General features: G+C 42.9%; 2 protein-coding genes across 4 annotated transcripts in view; one reads left to right on the top strand and one right to left on the bottom strand.

Moving 5' to 3' along the window:
- The window catches only part of ZXDC (ZXD family zinc finger C), a 44,192-nt gene extending 42,283 nt beyond the window's left edge, over positions 1-1,909 (top strand). Inside the window, exon 10 of the mRNA XM_028524071.2 lies at positions 281-1,909. Coding sequence (XP_028379872.1) covers positions 281-367 — 87 coding nt within the window. The 3' untranslated portion in view covers positions 368-1,909. The remainder of the gene's footprint in view (positions 1-280) is intronic.
- Positions 1,910-2,340: 431 nt separating this feature from the next.
- CFAP100 (cilia and flagella associated protein 100) overlaps positions 2,341-14,266 on the bottom strand; it is a 50,676-nt gene continuing 38,750 nt past the window's right edge. For all 3 annotated transcript variants that reach the window (XM_036009385.1, XM_036009386.1, XM_036009387.1), the window contains 4 exons: positions 5,824-5,959; positions 4,499-4,704; positions 3,418-3,511; positions 2,341-2,477 (listed from right to left, as the gene is read on the bottom strand). In XM_036009385.1, coding sequence (XP_035865278.1) covers positions 2,364-2,477; positions 3,418-3,511; positions 4,499-4,704; positions 5,824-5,959 — 550 coding nt within the window. In that variant the 3' untranslated portion in view covers positions 2,341-2,363. The remainder of the gene's footprint in view (positions 2,478-3,417; positions 3,512-4,498; positions 4,705-5,823; positions 5,960-14,266) is intronic.

Here is a 14,266-nt window from a genome sequence, read left to right as displayed (position 1 = left end):
AAACTTCATATGCTTGCCACATATGAAGTTGAGGGAACAGGGTTACAGGTTAAACAAGGACAGTTATTTTTTTTTTTAGAAATTCTTATTGCTTAAATTTCTTCAAGGAACATTATATTTAAACATAAGGGGAAAACAAGTTCTTTTTAATTGAGAAAAGTCAGGACTACCCTGCTGAGTGGCCCTGCAAGTTGTGCTGCCAGGTGAGCAGCAGTGAGGTGGACCTATACCACCTCAGCCCTCTGCTCTGTCCCCCTTATTACTCTGCTTGGTTTTGCAGAAGGTGCTTCCTGCAGCTGGAGGGGCCGCTGGGCCTGAGGATATGCACTGCACAGGCAGTACAATCAACCTGCAGGACCTTCAGTGAAAGCAGTCCTCTACCAGGGGGACCCAAGGGTGACACCTCCAGGCTGTGTCCTGTGAGACTCTGTTACATGGTCTAGCAGGCCTGAGTGAGAACCCCCTTGGTTTCTGCTCAGAAGTCCAGCCTAGTTCTTCAGAGACTTTTGGGTACATTTATTGAAAATGTTTTTCTCATATTCTATCAGGAACCAGTCTGAGGCTATACCATTTGAAACTGCCTTGTCCAAGAAAAATGCTGCAGTGATGCAAGGATTGCCTTTCTGGCAAAGCATGCACCTCTTCTCTACTTGCCTGTGTATACACATCCCTTTCCCATTTTATCTGAGCCATGGAGCACCAGTTGCATTTAAAAAAATAGACTCGTGCAGGAAATAGTGTATGAGTTCCATAGTCAAATACAACTTTATCTGTAGTAAAACCAAATGGGGTCTTCCAGCTTTGGTGTTTCAGCATTTGCCTTGAGGGAGCTCTAAAAACCCCATTTTCCCTTTCTGAGGACTATGTAACAGGCTGTTTCTCAATCCCTTGGATAGTGTTCATAGTTGGGTTTTGTCACACTGTGGGGCAGAAGTGAGCTTGCTGTTATAGGAAGCCAAATTTTAATCCATGTTCTGGCAGACCAGGCAGGCTTCTTGTGTAAGAGGAAAATACTCAGGGTGAAGTGGGAACATTAAGGTCCCTATTGGCAAGGCACTCTTTGGAACCTGAATTTTGAGCTCATAGTTCGGGGGTGGTAGAGTTGAAACATTCCAATAAATTTTCTAAATTCTGTATTTGGATATTAACATTTAATAGTAATTTGACAGTGGTTTATAATGTTCTGAATGCTGTAAATTATGTGCAGAACTGTGATGATGGCATGTACATGTTTTTGTTGAGATTGAAGATGTGCTATCATATGTGACCATATATTTTTACAGAGTAAATTTTGTATTGCAGAAGGAGACAAGCGAATAACCTTGCACATACTTGTTAGTACACTGGACTTGGTCACTCAGAAATGCTGTGTTTGCCTTGTGCCTTTTGAAGTGTGTGTTTATTCAGATGCTGTTTTGGTTTTCAGACTTGGAATCATCCAAACTGCACATTCTTAGTTTTCTTTGTTTCTTGAGTTTTTGGACTTGGGCTTTTAGGAATGACCCCAGCATTTGATTGTGATTCCTCTCTCTGTCCGGTTCTGAGGTGCCAACTGCTCCTGCTCAGTGCTTCCCCACATGAAGGAATTTAGGCCCCATTTATAAATGCTTCATACAGAACTCTGTGCTGCGTCACAGACTAAAGTTCTGTGCCCATTTAGCTCAGCTTCCAGGTCCTCCAGAAGTCCCCTCCCTCTCCAAGGTGCCAGGCCTGTCTGCTAAGGGTAGTCATACTGCACTGGTCTACCAAAGGAGGACATATTGTTGGACCTTATTCCTGCATGTCCCCAGTGAATGTGCACTACAAAGTGATTGGTACTTGCTGTCAGTTTTATGGGCACTGAGGTTCCCTGTTGGCAGTGGACCCAACTACTAGTGCAAATGAATAAAAGTTTTTGTATAGTTACACACTGAAGGTTTCTCTTGGCCTAATTTAAGAAATTGTGTGTATAGTATTGAAATCACTTTTTCCTCCAGTCAGTAGGAATAACCCTTCCATCTGCTCAGCTTGCTGCTTTTCTAGTCTTTGTGTTGGAGCTAGTCCCACACTACACCCCAGCATGGAATTGGCTTTTGTCTCTCAAAAAGCATTTGTTTTAGATGGGATTCAAGAGGGACTCCTTCCCTCAAACATTTGCTTAGGGTTAAATGATTAAAGAGGAGTGCTGGCATTTGGAAAAAGGGTCTTCCTCCTTAAACAGGCCTTAGACACCAAAGAGTCATGGGGTTTATTTCATATGAGTAAGGAAACACAGCAGGAGACCATGGGGGACACAGTGATGGCTGCATGGGGCTCTGACACAGCCCTGTTTGCTTCCTGCTGCCATCTTTCCTGTGCTGTCAGCCAGACCATCGCCATGAAGCCTAGGTGAAGAAGAATAGTTGCTCCTCCTTTTCTTTGTCCAGCAGCTCGTATTCAGGTTCTTTCTTGGTTTTCAAGACCGGGGGCCGGGAGCGACACACCAACTTTCTGCCTCTCTGCAGAGGTAGTGGACTCAATGACCCTTTGCTGGTGGCTTCAGTACACCAGGGGTGCTGCCTAGATGCTGGGAGGTCACACCCCTGCCAAAAGGCTAGGGAGCTGGGACTGTGGGACCCTGTGAGCCATCCCAGTCTCTGGTCACTCCTGGTCAGCTGCAGGCTGAGGGCTGCAGTTGTTGAGCCAACTCAGGAGTGTGTCTGTCCAGCACTAAAGCCTATGCCCTGGGGTGCCAGCCCCTACATGTGTGGGGGTAGTGGGGGGGTGGTAAATACCTGGAAACACAGATGGGAAATAACTCTTGCTGTGGGGATTATAGGGGGTATCCTGCAATGTCTGCCATTTTCCATGGGACAGAGTGGTGAATGCTGGTGTATTCCGTGGAAAGCCCATCAACCTTGTTTGTTATGAGCCATGTTCAGGCTTGGGCCTGCATTAGAGACCATGCCTCCTGGGCTAGGGCCAGAGGCAAGTGGTGAGTTCTGCCCATTCACTGTGGGGTTGGAGGCCTTGGTACACAGCAATCTGGGGGACCCTAGGAGTAGATGATGAGCTTGGCCTGAGGTATAGGTTGTATAGTGAGACTCTGGAAAGCTAAGCTTTTGTGCTGTCTCTCTGTGCTCAGGACCTACACCTGGGCAGGGCTGGGAGGGCATGACCAGGCCAGTCACTGACTAGGAGTGTTTGCAGGAGGGCTGGCAGCCCCAGGGGAAGGATTCTGGAGGAAGGGAAGGGCAGCCCTGAGGGGTAGTAGGCCCAGGAATGGGAGACCCTGCTCTACCCAGGCTTGGCCCTTAAGGCTCCAAGACCCCTGCAATTGCATCTGCTAAGGGTTTGGTGAACCAGGCTTGGCTGCAGGCCCTCCGTTCCTCCCAACTCCACTGTGCCTGGCTGTGGGACCCTTGCCCAGCAGTAGCTCCCCAGGGCCACCCTGCCAACCTTCTTCTTGATCTCAGCCTGGGCCCGGGCTTGGGCCCGTTGCAGACGCTCTTCTTGAAGCTGCTTTTGCATTTTGGCCTTCTCTTCCCGGAGTCTAGGTGGTAGTGGCAGCAAGAAATGGATTAAGGACTAGAGGGGCCAGAGGAAGCTGCCAAATTCCATTCCCAGCTCCCTCCTCCACAGCCCTCAGGCCATGACCCACGCACTTCTGAGAAGACTTCCCACTCCTATCCAGCCTTCACTTCCAAGGCAGGGCCATAGTTCTGCCACTGCTCCTATGGGGGCATCCCAGCTCTGGGCTTCTCTGGGAGACAACCTAAGGGCCATCATCTCATACCTTCAGGAAGCCCAGGTTCCTAGATTCATCCCCTGGTCACTGATTCACATGCCAAGGGCTTCCCCGTTATCACTCTTGAAGGCCCAGACCCCAGTAAAGTTAGTAGTCTTGTCTCCTTCCTCTTTGTACTTCTTCTTAAACCTTTGCCCAGTGTCTGGCTTGAGCAGGGCACTAGAAGAAGAGCCCCCATGTTCATGGGAGAGACAGATAGCTGTGTCCCAGGGCTCTGCACAGGACTGAATGAGCCAGGATCCCACAGGCCGGAGGAGTCATGGCCTCTGGAACTCATCTGAGCCCCACTAGGCCTATGGGGAGTTCCCCAGGTCTCCCCTCAGAGGATGGGCCCATGCCACCTGTTTCCAATGTTCTGACACTGCCAGCTCCACCTTTCTGCCCCTGCCACTAAATCCTGGGATCCCTGCCAGCTGCTGCCAGAGTCTGTACCCCTTTCCTTCCCTGGGCTCTGGCAGTGCCAGTGTCTTCTCCAGTCCAGCAATGGAAATATCCTTTGTCCTCAGAGGTGAGGCTGTGCTAGCCACACCTCACCTTGGCTCCTGGGTTCCCTGACTCTACAACATCCCACTCCAAAAGAGGGGCTTTCCTCACTGAGGTTCAGCTTGGTGTCCTCTCCAGTTCCCACAGAGTCCTAGCTGCTGGCCCTCCCAGCATGGAGGACCTGGGTCCAGTCTCCTTGGTTTGGGAGTTCTTGGAGAACAGGATAACAGGGGCAGCCTAGGCTCTCACCTCTGGCGCCGCTCCTTCTCCTTGGCCTTCTCAGCCTGCTCGACCTTGACCTGGGGCACACGCTCCAGGTTCTCGAGCAGCTCATCCATCTGGTGCTCAATGATGGTCAGCATCTGCACAGTGCCCAGGTTAGACTCCTGCTGGACACCGACACAGTGCCGGTACACATCCAGAACCTTGTGGTTGAGGCTCTCCAGCAGCTTGTCCTGTGAGGTGGGCAATCCACCAGCAGGGTCACTTGGGCTTGTGTCTGTCCCCACTTCATGGTCTGCCCTCATTGTGGCATGGCAGACCTCCCAGGGCCTTGTTCAGTACAGGTAAATACTCGGGAAGCATGAGGAAGGATAGAACTTGGACACCTGGACTTACCGTGGCCAGAACTGGGACCCCCTTGCTCTTTTGTGGTCAGCCAAATCTTGGGTTCCAGTCTCCACTGAGTCTGCCTGTGCCTCAGCCTCTCTCCAGCTGCCTCAATGTGTGCACCAAGGCCCCATCCCCTCCTCCTGGGAACCCTTTCTCTGCCCTTTCACTAACCTCAGCTCCCCACAAGACCACATCCTGTGACCTATTTTCTGTATGGTCCTGGCCCAATGAATTCCCCTCTCTGAGCTTGTTTTGACACTCAGAAAAAGTTAACCCCCCTGACACACAAGTGGGCCTGAGGTCTAAATGATGAACAGCAGACAAAAAGGCTTAAGCCAGGCATAGGGCATAGCTGGTACCCAGTGACAATCAATAGGAGGCGGGGGATCTACTGGCCTGCTCATTGTGGTATCCTGTGTACCTGGCCCAGTGCCTGCAGTAGGAATTGATGAATTAGGGAGCTGGAGGTGCTATCAGGAAAGGTGTGTGCCAAATTCTGGTCCTGCTGCCTGGAACATTCCTGGCCTTCTGTGCCTTCAGAATTCTCACCCAGCTTGACCAGGGGATGTGCCTGTCTTCCACCAAGCAGGGTTACCTTCTGGGTACAGTGTATAAGTTTAAGAAGCAGACATATTTGTTGAATGAAAAGGCATGCAGGAGGTGTGTTGGGCAGCTGAACAGCCATGGAGCAAAAACACATGGGGTGCTTTGGATTTGGGACCAAGAGCCTTCTTAAGCCAGTCCCCTTTGGTCTGGGGCACAGAGCGTAGAGATGGCGAGGGACCACAGCAGACCCAGAGCATGGCTGAACCTTGGGCCTTGCTTTCCCACTGTCACAGCTCCAGGCACTGGGCTCCCTCCCAGCAGGTTCCTGGAAAAGGCACACACCCCCTACTGCCAGCCTGTGGTCACCTGCACTCCTTCCTTGCCCACCGCCTGCTGGCTGCAATCCAGGGACTTACCTCCTGAGCACCCTTGTACTCGCCAAAATGGAAGACTCGGGCTTTGAGCTCCAGCTCAGCAGCTGTCTCCTCCTCCTTGGTGATGGCCATCATCAATGTGGTGATCCACTGCTTTAATTGGTTGACTTCCCTATCCCTAGATGGGGGACCAGCAGGACCCTGCTCACTCAGTGTGACCCTGGGCATTTCACCTCTCTGAGCCTGACCACTTCCTCTGTTGTCCTGAGGGCTAAGGGACCATGACTGCAAAGTGTCTGCATGTCCAGGGGTCAAAGGAACTGAGAGATGCACGGGTAAAATTTAAGATTTTTAACAATTGACATTTAAAAAAAAAAGGTTTTAGTATAGTCACAAAGTTGTACAATTATTGCCATAATCTACTTTTAGAACATTTCCATCACCCAGAGAGAAACCCAGTACCCATTAACAGTCACTCCCCATTTTTCACTCTCCCTCTACTTTTTATCTCTCCTGGACATTTTATAAACATGAACTCATATACATGTGGCCTTTTGCGTCTGGCTCTTGCACTCAGTTCAGTGTTTTCAGGGTTCATCCACATTGTGGCATGTGTCAGAACTTCATTCCTATGACCAAAAAATAGTTCATTGTGTGGACACACTGAACTTTGCTGAGCCACTGATCCATTATAGTACATGTGGCCTTCCATCTTTTGGTTCTTGGGAATAATGCTGCTATGAACATTCACAGACAGGTTTTTATGAGGACTGTTTACAGTTCTCTTGAGTAAATATTTAAGAATAGAATTACAACCATCAACTTTTAAATGATACAAATTTAAAAAAAATGAAATCACAAGCATGGCAGACACTGGCCCTTATATGTTGGGGGGTTTCCCGAGCTGGAGTCTCATTTCTCATGGCTGGCATAGCTTCACCCAATGCAGGCAGCTGCACACCAATCCTGATCACAATGACCACATGCAAATTGGGCTACTTCACCAACAGTTCCTGGGAGGCCCAGAAGTGGCCCCCTACCCCAATGAAGATTTCATGGCTATCTCTCCATTTGTTAAAACCTACTGACATTGTCTCCATCTTAAGCAAAGTGCCATGGGCTACAGCTCTTGCCCACTAGGGGTCCCATGATCTGTCACATGCATCGCCACAGGGTTACAGCCACACCATAGTCCAGAAGACTGTGTGAGGAGTACTGAGCTGGTCTGGTGGTCAGAAAGGCCACATGCAGCTTGGGCACAAGCAGATCACCTGGGGTGATAACAACACCTCCTGATACGAGGCCCTATTTCCCTCCAACCCTGAATACCCACTGCAAGAGCAGGTGCTTTTGGGGCCAGTAGTATGTCTTCTAAGGGATAAATGATTGCATTTGGCTTTAACCTGGCTTCTAACACTTCCTTCACTTTCTTATGCCTTAACTGGCTTGTGTACTATCCTACATATCCTACAGCTGGCACTGTGCTGCTTCATCTCTACTTTCATTTATTATGTGGATATGGTGGTGGTGGTGGTAGTTTGTTGTTGGTTTTCTACTTTTTCAGGTGATTGGGACCATTGCCCCCTACTAGTTCTCTATAAATGTTAAATCATTGGGTGACAATCTTTTTTTCTCAACTGGATCCCACCTCCAATTTATAGGAAATGCAGAGGCACCAGGATACATGGCTCTTTGTTGGTCCTCAGACTGGCATGTTTGTCACCTTCGTGTTTGTCATAAAAAGCAGAGTCCAGGCTTTGATCAGGACCTACCCCATGAGAGACTTCATTTTTACAAGATTCCTTGGGGAGTCCAGTGCACACACAGAGTCTGAGGAGCACTTTGCTGCCAGAAAAGTTACCTGGTTTCTTCAACAACTGGACTGGAGGGGGACAATAAGATGGAGAAGGAACCAATAGATCAAAATGGATATAAAGACAACTAATTGAAAAGTGTTATCTTAATTTGGATTCTAATTCAATCTAATATACTAAATGCAATAATATGTGGATTGTTGATATTAAATAATGATTGCTTTTTTTTTAAACAAAAGATGTTTTTGAGGTTGTGTTAAAGAGCCCTATTGTGTAAGAAATATCTAATATCTATAGGTCAAATGATACAATGCCTGCAATTTGCTTATAAATAATATAGAAGATGGGGACATGGGTGGGGTCTAGGTGAAAGAATATTAGCTCTGAGTTGAGCAGTGTTGAAGATGGTGATGGAACTAGGGACTCATTATACTATTCTGATATATATGTTTGTGTATTTGACATTTTCTTAGAGCTTTTGGGCTGAATTGGAGAAGTTACAAAAAGTTTTTTGCTGCTATTGTTCTGTTTTTTGTTTTTGTTTTTGTTTTTTTTTAAGGTAACAAGAAAGAGGATTCCTTTATAAATACCTGGGGACATGTAATGAGACAGTTTACTAGACAGGTAGTAAAGAAAAAAAAGCAGACATCAAGAAATGTAAATAAGTAATTCAAAAGACCAAACAAAAGAGAGTTACCATATTCCTGCAGAAATAGCAGCAAGAAAGAACAAAAACAAAATATTTTAAAATAGAGGAAGATGGCAGAGTAAGAAGCCCTAGGAATCTGTCTCCCCACCTAGACAGCAATTGCACTGGCAGAACCTGTCTAATAAAACTATTTTGGAATACTGGAATATTGAAGCTGACAACTTCCAGGGGAAGCCTGGATAGTAATTGCAGTTAATTTCAGTCAATTTCAACTCTGACATAGCAGCTATCCAACTACCACTCCCAGCCCAGAGGCAGACAGCTGTGTAAGTTTCCTGCAACAGCATAACATAGCATAGTGTGTGGGAGCTCTGGTGGGCAAAAAGGACTGTCTTCAAATATTGAGTATCTGCTCTGATTACTGATTGGCACTTCTGATCACAGAGGGGCAGACATACAGCCATTTTTGTTGCACCTCCCTGCATTGCTGCAAGTTCCTCTTCCTTGGCTGAAGTAACTTTCAAGGGATTTAAAAGGCTGGTGCTCCTCCCTCCCTTAATTTTTTGCTTTTCCCCCTTTTGAAAGAGAGACATTAAAGACCAAGGATGATTAAGGAAAGTATATATAGGGAAAACTAGGAAATGACTGTGCATGCCCAGGGAAAGGCTCAGAAAAGACCTAAAAAGGCCTTAAATTTACATATCAGGCTCAGCAAAGAGACAGCCTGGAACCTGCAAATAAAAACAGCAACAACAACCCTGGAGTAGGGAGAGAAGCTGATTTTCAGGGTTACCACATTATTAGATTTGAATGTTAAGTGTTCAAAAACAAAATCACAAGGCACAGAAAAACACAAAGAATGGCCCACTCAGATGGGAAAAAAAGCAACAGAACCTGTTTCTAAGAAAACCTGATGGCAGATAAACTGCAAAGACTTTAAAACAACTGTCTTAAAAGAGGCTCAAATAACTAAAGGAAGATGAGGGGGAAGTAAGAAACCAATGTGAACAAAATGGAAACATTAGGCAATAGCCTTAAAAATTCTGGAGCTGAAACGTACAATTACTGAAATGAAAAATTCACTGGAGGGATCCAAAGGCAGACTTGAGCAGGGAGAAGAAAGAATCAGCGATCTTTTAGAAAGGTCAATGGAAGCTATCAAGGCTGAGGATCAGAAAGAAAAGAAAAAACAACCTAAGTAATCTGTGGAACACCATCTGGAGAACCAATATACACATCTTGATTGTTGAAGAAGGAGAAGGAAAGAGGAAAGTACAGAGAAAATATTTGAAGACATAATGGCCACAAACTTGCCAAACTGGATGAAAGACATGAATATAAATGTCCAAGAAGCACAAGGAACTGCCAAGTAAAAGGAAATCAGTGACTCACACTGAGACATGTTATAATAAGACTGTCACAGGAAAATCAAAAGCCAAAGAATCTGGAAAGCTGGAAGAGAGAAACAAATTCTCACAATAAAAGGCCTTCAATAGGTTATCTGCAGATTTCTCTTTAGAACCTTTGGAGGCTAAATGACAGTAGGCTGATATATTCAGAGTACTCAAAGGGGGAAAAACACTGTCAACGAAGAATTCTGTATCTGTCAAAATTGCCCTTTAAAAGTGAAGGAGAAGTTAAGACATTCCCAGATAAATAAAAGTTGAAGGAAATAAAAAATTTGGAGATTAAAAAAATGCAACATACCAAAGCTTGCACAACACAGAATAAGTGGTGCTTGGGGGAAATTTATACGGTAGTTATAAACACATTTTAAAAATCCAAGAAAGATCAGAAATCAATCTAACTTTACAACTTAAATAACTTATTTTAAAAATATTCTAAACTCAAAGCTATCAGAGGGAAATAATAAGGATTAGATGAGAAAAACAAAATAGGGAATAGAAAAACAATTGGTTCTTTCTTAAAAGATCAAAGTTGACAAACCTTTAGTGTAGATGGACTGAGAAAAAAACAAATTACTAAAATCAGAAATGAAAGTGAGGACATTACTACTGATTCTACAGAAATGAAAAGATAAGAGTACTATGAACTATTGTACATCCCTAAAATTGGATAACTTAAATGAAATTGATAAAATATTAGAAACAATATCTACAAAGAATAAATAATGTAGAAATAGAAAATCTGAATAGACCTATAACTAGTAAGGAGATTGAATCAGTAACCAAAATCTAATTCCAACCCTTCTTAAACATTTTCAAAAATTTGAAGAGAAGGGAACACCTCCTGATTCATTCTGTGACACCAGAATAACTATGATGCCAAAGTCAAAGATACTACCAGAAAGTAAACTACAAACTAATATCCCTTATGAACATGCATTCAAAAACTTAAAACAAAATATTAGTATACAGAATTCAGCAGCATATTAAAAGGATTATACAATGCAACTAAGTGGGACTTATTCCTGGAATGCAAGGATGGTTTAAAATATGGAAATCAATCAAGGTAATATACCACATTAACAGAATGAAGGGAAAATACCAGAAGATCATCTCAATTGATGCAGAAATAGGATATGACAAAATTTAATGACCTTTCATGAAAAACACAACAAAATAGGAATAAAAGGAAACTACCTCCCCATAATAAAAAACCATATATGAGAAACTCACTGCAAACATACTCAGTGGTGAAAGAATGAGAGGCCACATGCAGCTTGGGTGCAAGTAGGTCACCTGGATCAGAAACAGCTAAGGATGCTCACTTTCACACTTCTATTCAATATAGTAGTGGAACTTCTAGCAAGAGCAATTAGGTAAGAAAAAAAAAGCATCTAAATTGGAGAGAAAGTAAAATTGTCTGTTTACCCATGATAATGATCTTACATGTAGAAAACCCTGAAGACCACCACAGCCCTGGTTGGTGTGGCTCAGTGGGTTGAGTGCTGTCCTGTGAACAGAAAGGTCACAGGGTCACAGGTTCGATATTCCCTTCAGGGTACATGCCTGGGTTGTGGACTGGGTCCCCAGTTGGGGGCGTGTGAGGGGTGATGTATCAAAGTTTCTCTCACATCAGTGTTTTTCCCCCTGGCTTTCCCCATCTCTAGAAAATAATGAAATCTTTTTAAAATGTTTTAATAAAAAAGAAGCCTCCACAATAAATCTGTTAGAATTAATAAATGAATTCAGCAAAATAACAGGACACAAAGGTAACAAAGTTAGTTCATTTTTACACACAAATAATGAACAATCTGAAAAGGAAAACACAAAAACCATTACATTTACAATAACATCAAAAAGAAGAAAATACTTCCCGGGGGGAAAAAAAAGCTGTAAAGGACTTCATCACTACTCAACCAGTATTACAAGAATTGTTCAAGGACTTTAAGAAGAGGGAAAAAAGATAAAAATACAAATAAAAAATGGCAATAGTGACATAATTATCAATAATTATTTTTAAAGGATTATATGCCCCGATCAAATCACAGGGTGGCTGAATGAATAAGAAAACAAGACCCATACATTTGTCTACAAGAGACCCAGTTCAGATTGAAACAGACTGAAAGTAAAGGGATGGAAAAAAGATATTTCATGCAAATGGACATATAGAAAAGTGGAATAGCAATACTTATGTTAGACACTTGTAGACTTTAAAACAAAGGCTATAACGAGAGACGAAGAAGGATCCAGCAATTCTGAGTATCTGAAGAAACCCGACACTAGTTTGAAAAGACATGAATCCCTGTTCATTGCAGCATATTTATAATAGCCAAGAGATAGAAGCAACCTAAGAGCCCATCAATAGATGAATGGAATATTACTCAGCCATAATAAGAGTTAAATTTTGCCATGTGCAACACCATGGATGGACCTAAAGGGTATTAAGTGAAATAAGTCAGACAGAGAAACAAATACCATATGATTTTACTTATATGTGGAGTCTAAAAAATTAAATGGACAAACATCAGAAACAAACTCATAGATACAGAGGGCATTTTGATGATTGCCTGCCTGGTGGGAGGGGTTGGGGATTGGGTGAAAAAGGGGAAGAGATTAAGATGTATAAATTGCCAGTTATAAAAACATTCATGGGGATATAAAGTGCAGCATAGGAAGTCTAGTTGATAATATTGTAATAATTATGTGTGATATCAGATGAATACAAGATTAGGGTGATCACATTGTAAGTTATATAAGTGACCTAACCACTATGTTGGACACCTGAACTGTAATTTAAAAGTAAATATATACAGAGTCTAGCACAAAAACACCCCTTTTATTACAAAATCTTTTATTACAAAATCATAAGCATGTAATTTTGAAACATAACAATACCGTACCCAAGTACATGGGTATTTGTACGATATTTCCATTTGCATGAAATATCTTTTATCCATATAGTGATAGGACATTTTAGGTGAAATGTTCAAATTAAAACTTTAAATTATTACACCCATATTATTACCCTACCAACCACAATGAAGCAGGCGCTACTTCTGCTGGACCCTGTATATTATGTTAAAAACAAATCTAAATGCACATGGTATGGATATACCACATTTTGTTTATACACTCACCTACTGATGGACATGGGTTGTTTTCAGTTCTTGGCTATTATGAATAACTGCTATGAACATTCCTGTAACACAGCCACCCTTTGTTTCACTGTTGGAATAGACTGATCATTTACTATTGTATGTATTATTTAAACAGAGACTTTATTTTTAAAGCAGTTTTTGGTTCATAGCAAAATTAAAAGCAGAAGGTACAGAGATTTCCTAAATATCCTCTGCATCCCCCTCCTCTCCCACTGTCAACATCCTGCACAAGAATGGTGCACTCATGACCATTGATGAGCCTACACTGACACATTATCATCCAAAGTCCATCGTTTACTTGAGGTTCAGTGTTGGTGTACATTCTATGGGTTTTGAAAAATATATAATGACATGTATCCACAATTACAGTATCATACAGAATAGTTTCACTGCCCTAAAAATCCCATCATTCACCTATTCATCCCTCCTTTGCCCTAAACCTTAGCAACCACTGATTTTATAGTTTTGCCTTTTGCAGGATGTCCAATAGTTAGTCATATAGTGTGTAGCTTTTTCAGATTGGTTTCTTTTACTTAGCAATATACATTTAAAGTTCCCCCATCATGTCTTTCCATAGCATGAGAACTCATTTATTTTTTAGTGATGAGTAATATTTTGTTATCTGGGTATATCACAGTTTATTTATTCACCCATGAAGGACATCTTGGTTGCTTCAAAAATTTGGCAAGTATGAACAAAGCTGCTATAAACATCCATGTGCAGGATTGGATTTTTTTTTTTTTAAGATTTGATTTATTTATTTTTAGAGAGGAGAAGGGAGGGAGAAAGAGGAAAGAAATATCAACATGCGGTTGCTTCCCGTGTGCCCTGCACTGGGAACCTGGTCTGAACCCAGGCATGTGCCCTAGACTAGGAATCAAACCACTGACTTTTTGGTTTGCAGGCTAGCACTCAATCCACTGAGCCACACCAGCCAGGGCTGTGTGCAGGTTTTTGAGTAGACATAAGTTTTCTGTTCCTTTAAGTAAATGCCAAGGAACACAATTACCGGGTCATATGGTTAGAGTGTGTTTCGTTTTGTAAGAAACTCCCAAACTTTTCCAAAGTGGCTGTGCCAGTTTGCATTTCCACCAGCAATAAGTGACAATTCCTGTTCCATATCCTTACCAGCATTTGGTGGTGTCAGTTTTGGACTTTGGCCATATGTGTGTAGTAGTATCTGTCTCATTTTAAGTTGCAATTCCCTAATGACATATGCTGTTGAACATCTTTTTCTATGCTTATTTGCCATCTGTATGTATATGTTCTTTGATAAGGTGTCTGTTAGGGTCTTTGGCCTATTTTTCATTTGGGTTGTTCATTTTCTTATTGTTGAATTTTAAGAGTTCTATGTTAATTTTGGATAATAGTTCTTTATCAGATATATGTTTTGCAAATATTTTTCTCCCAGCCTGTGGCTTGTTTTCTCATTTTCTTGACATTTGCTTTTTAAAGAGC

Source organism: Phyllostomus discolor, chromosome 9 (genome assembly GCF_004126475.2).
Source record: "Phyllostomus discolor isolate MPI-MPIP mPhyDis1 chromosome 9, mPhyDis1.pri.v3, whole genome shotgun sequence".
NCBI classification, from domain to species: domain Eukaryota; kingdom Metazoa; phylum Chordata; class Mammalia; order Chiroptera; family Phyllostomidae; genus Phyllostomus; species Phyllostomus discolor.
Note: the sequence above shows the minus strand (reverse complement) of the source record. Positions and strands in the feature narration are given on the sequence as shown.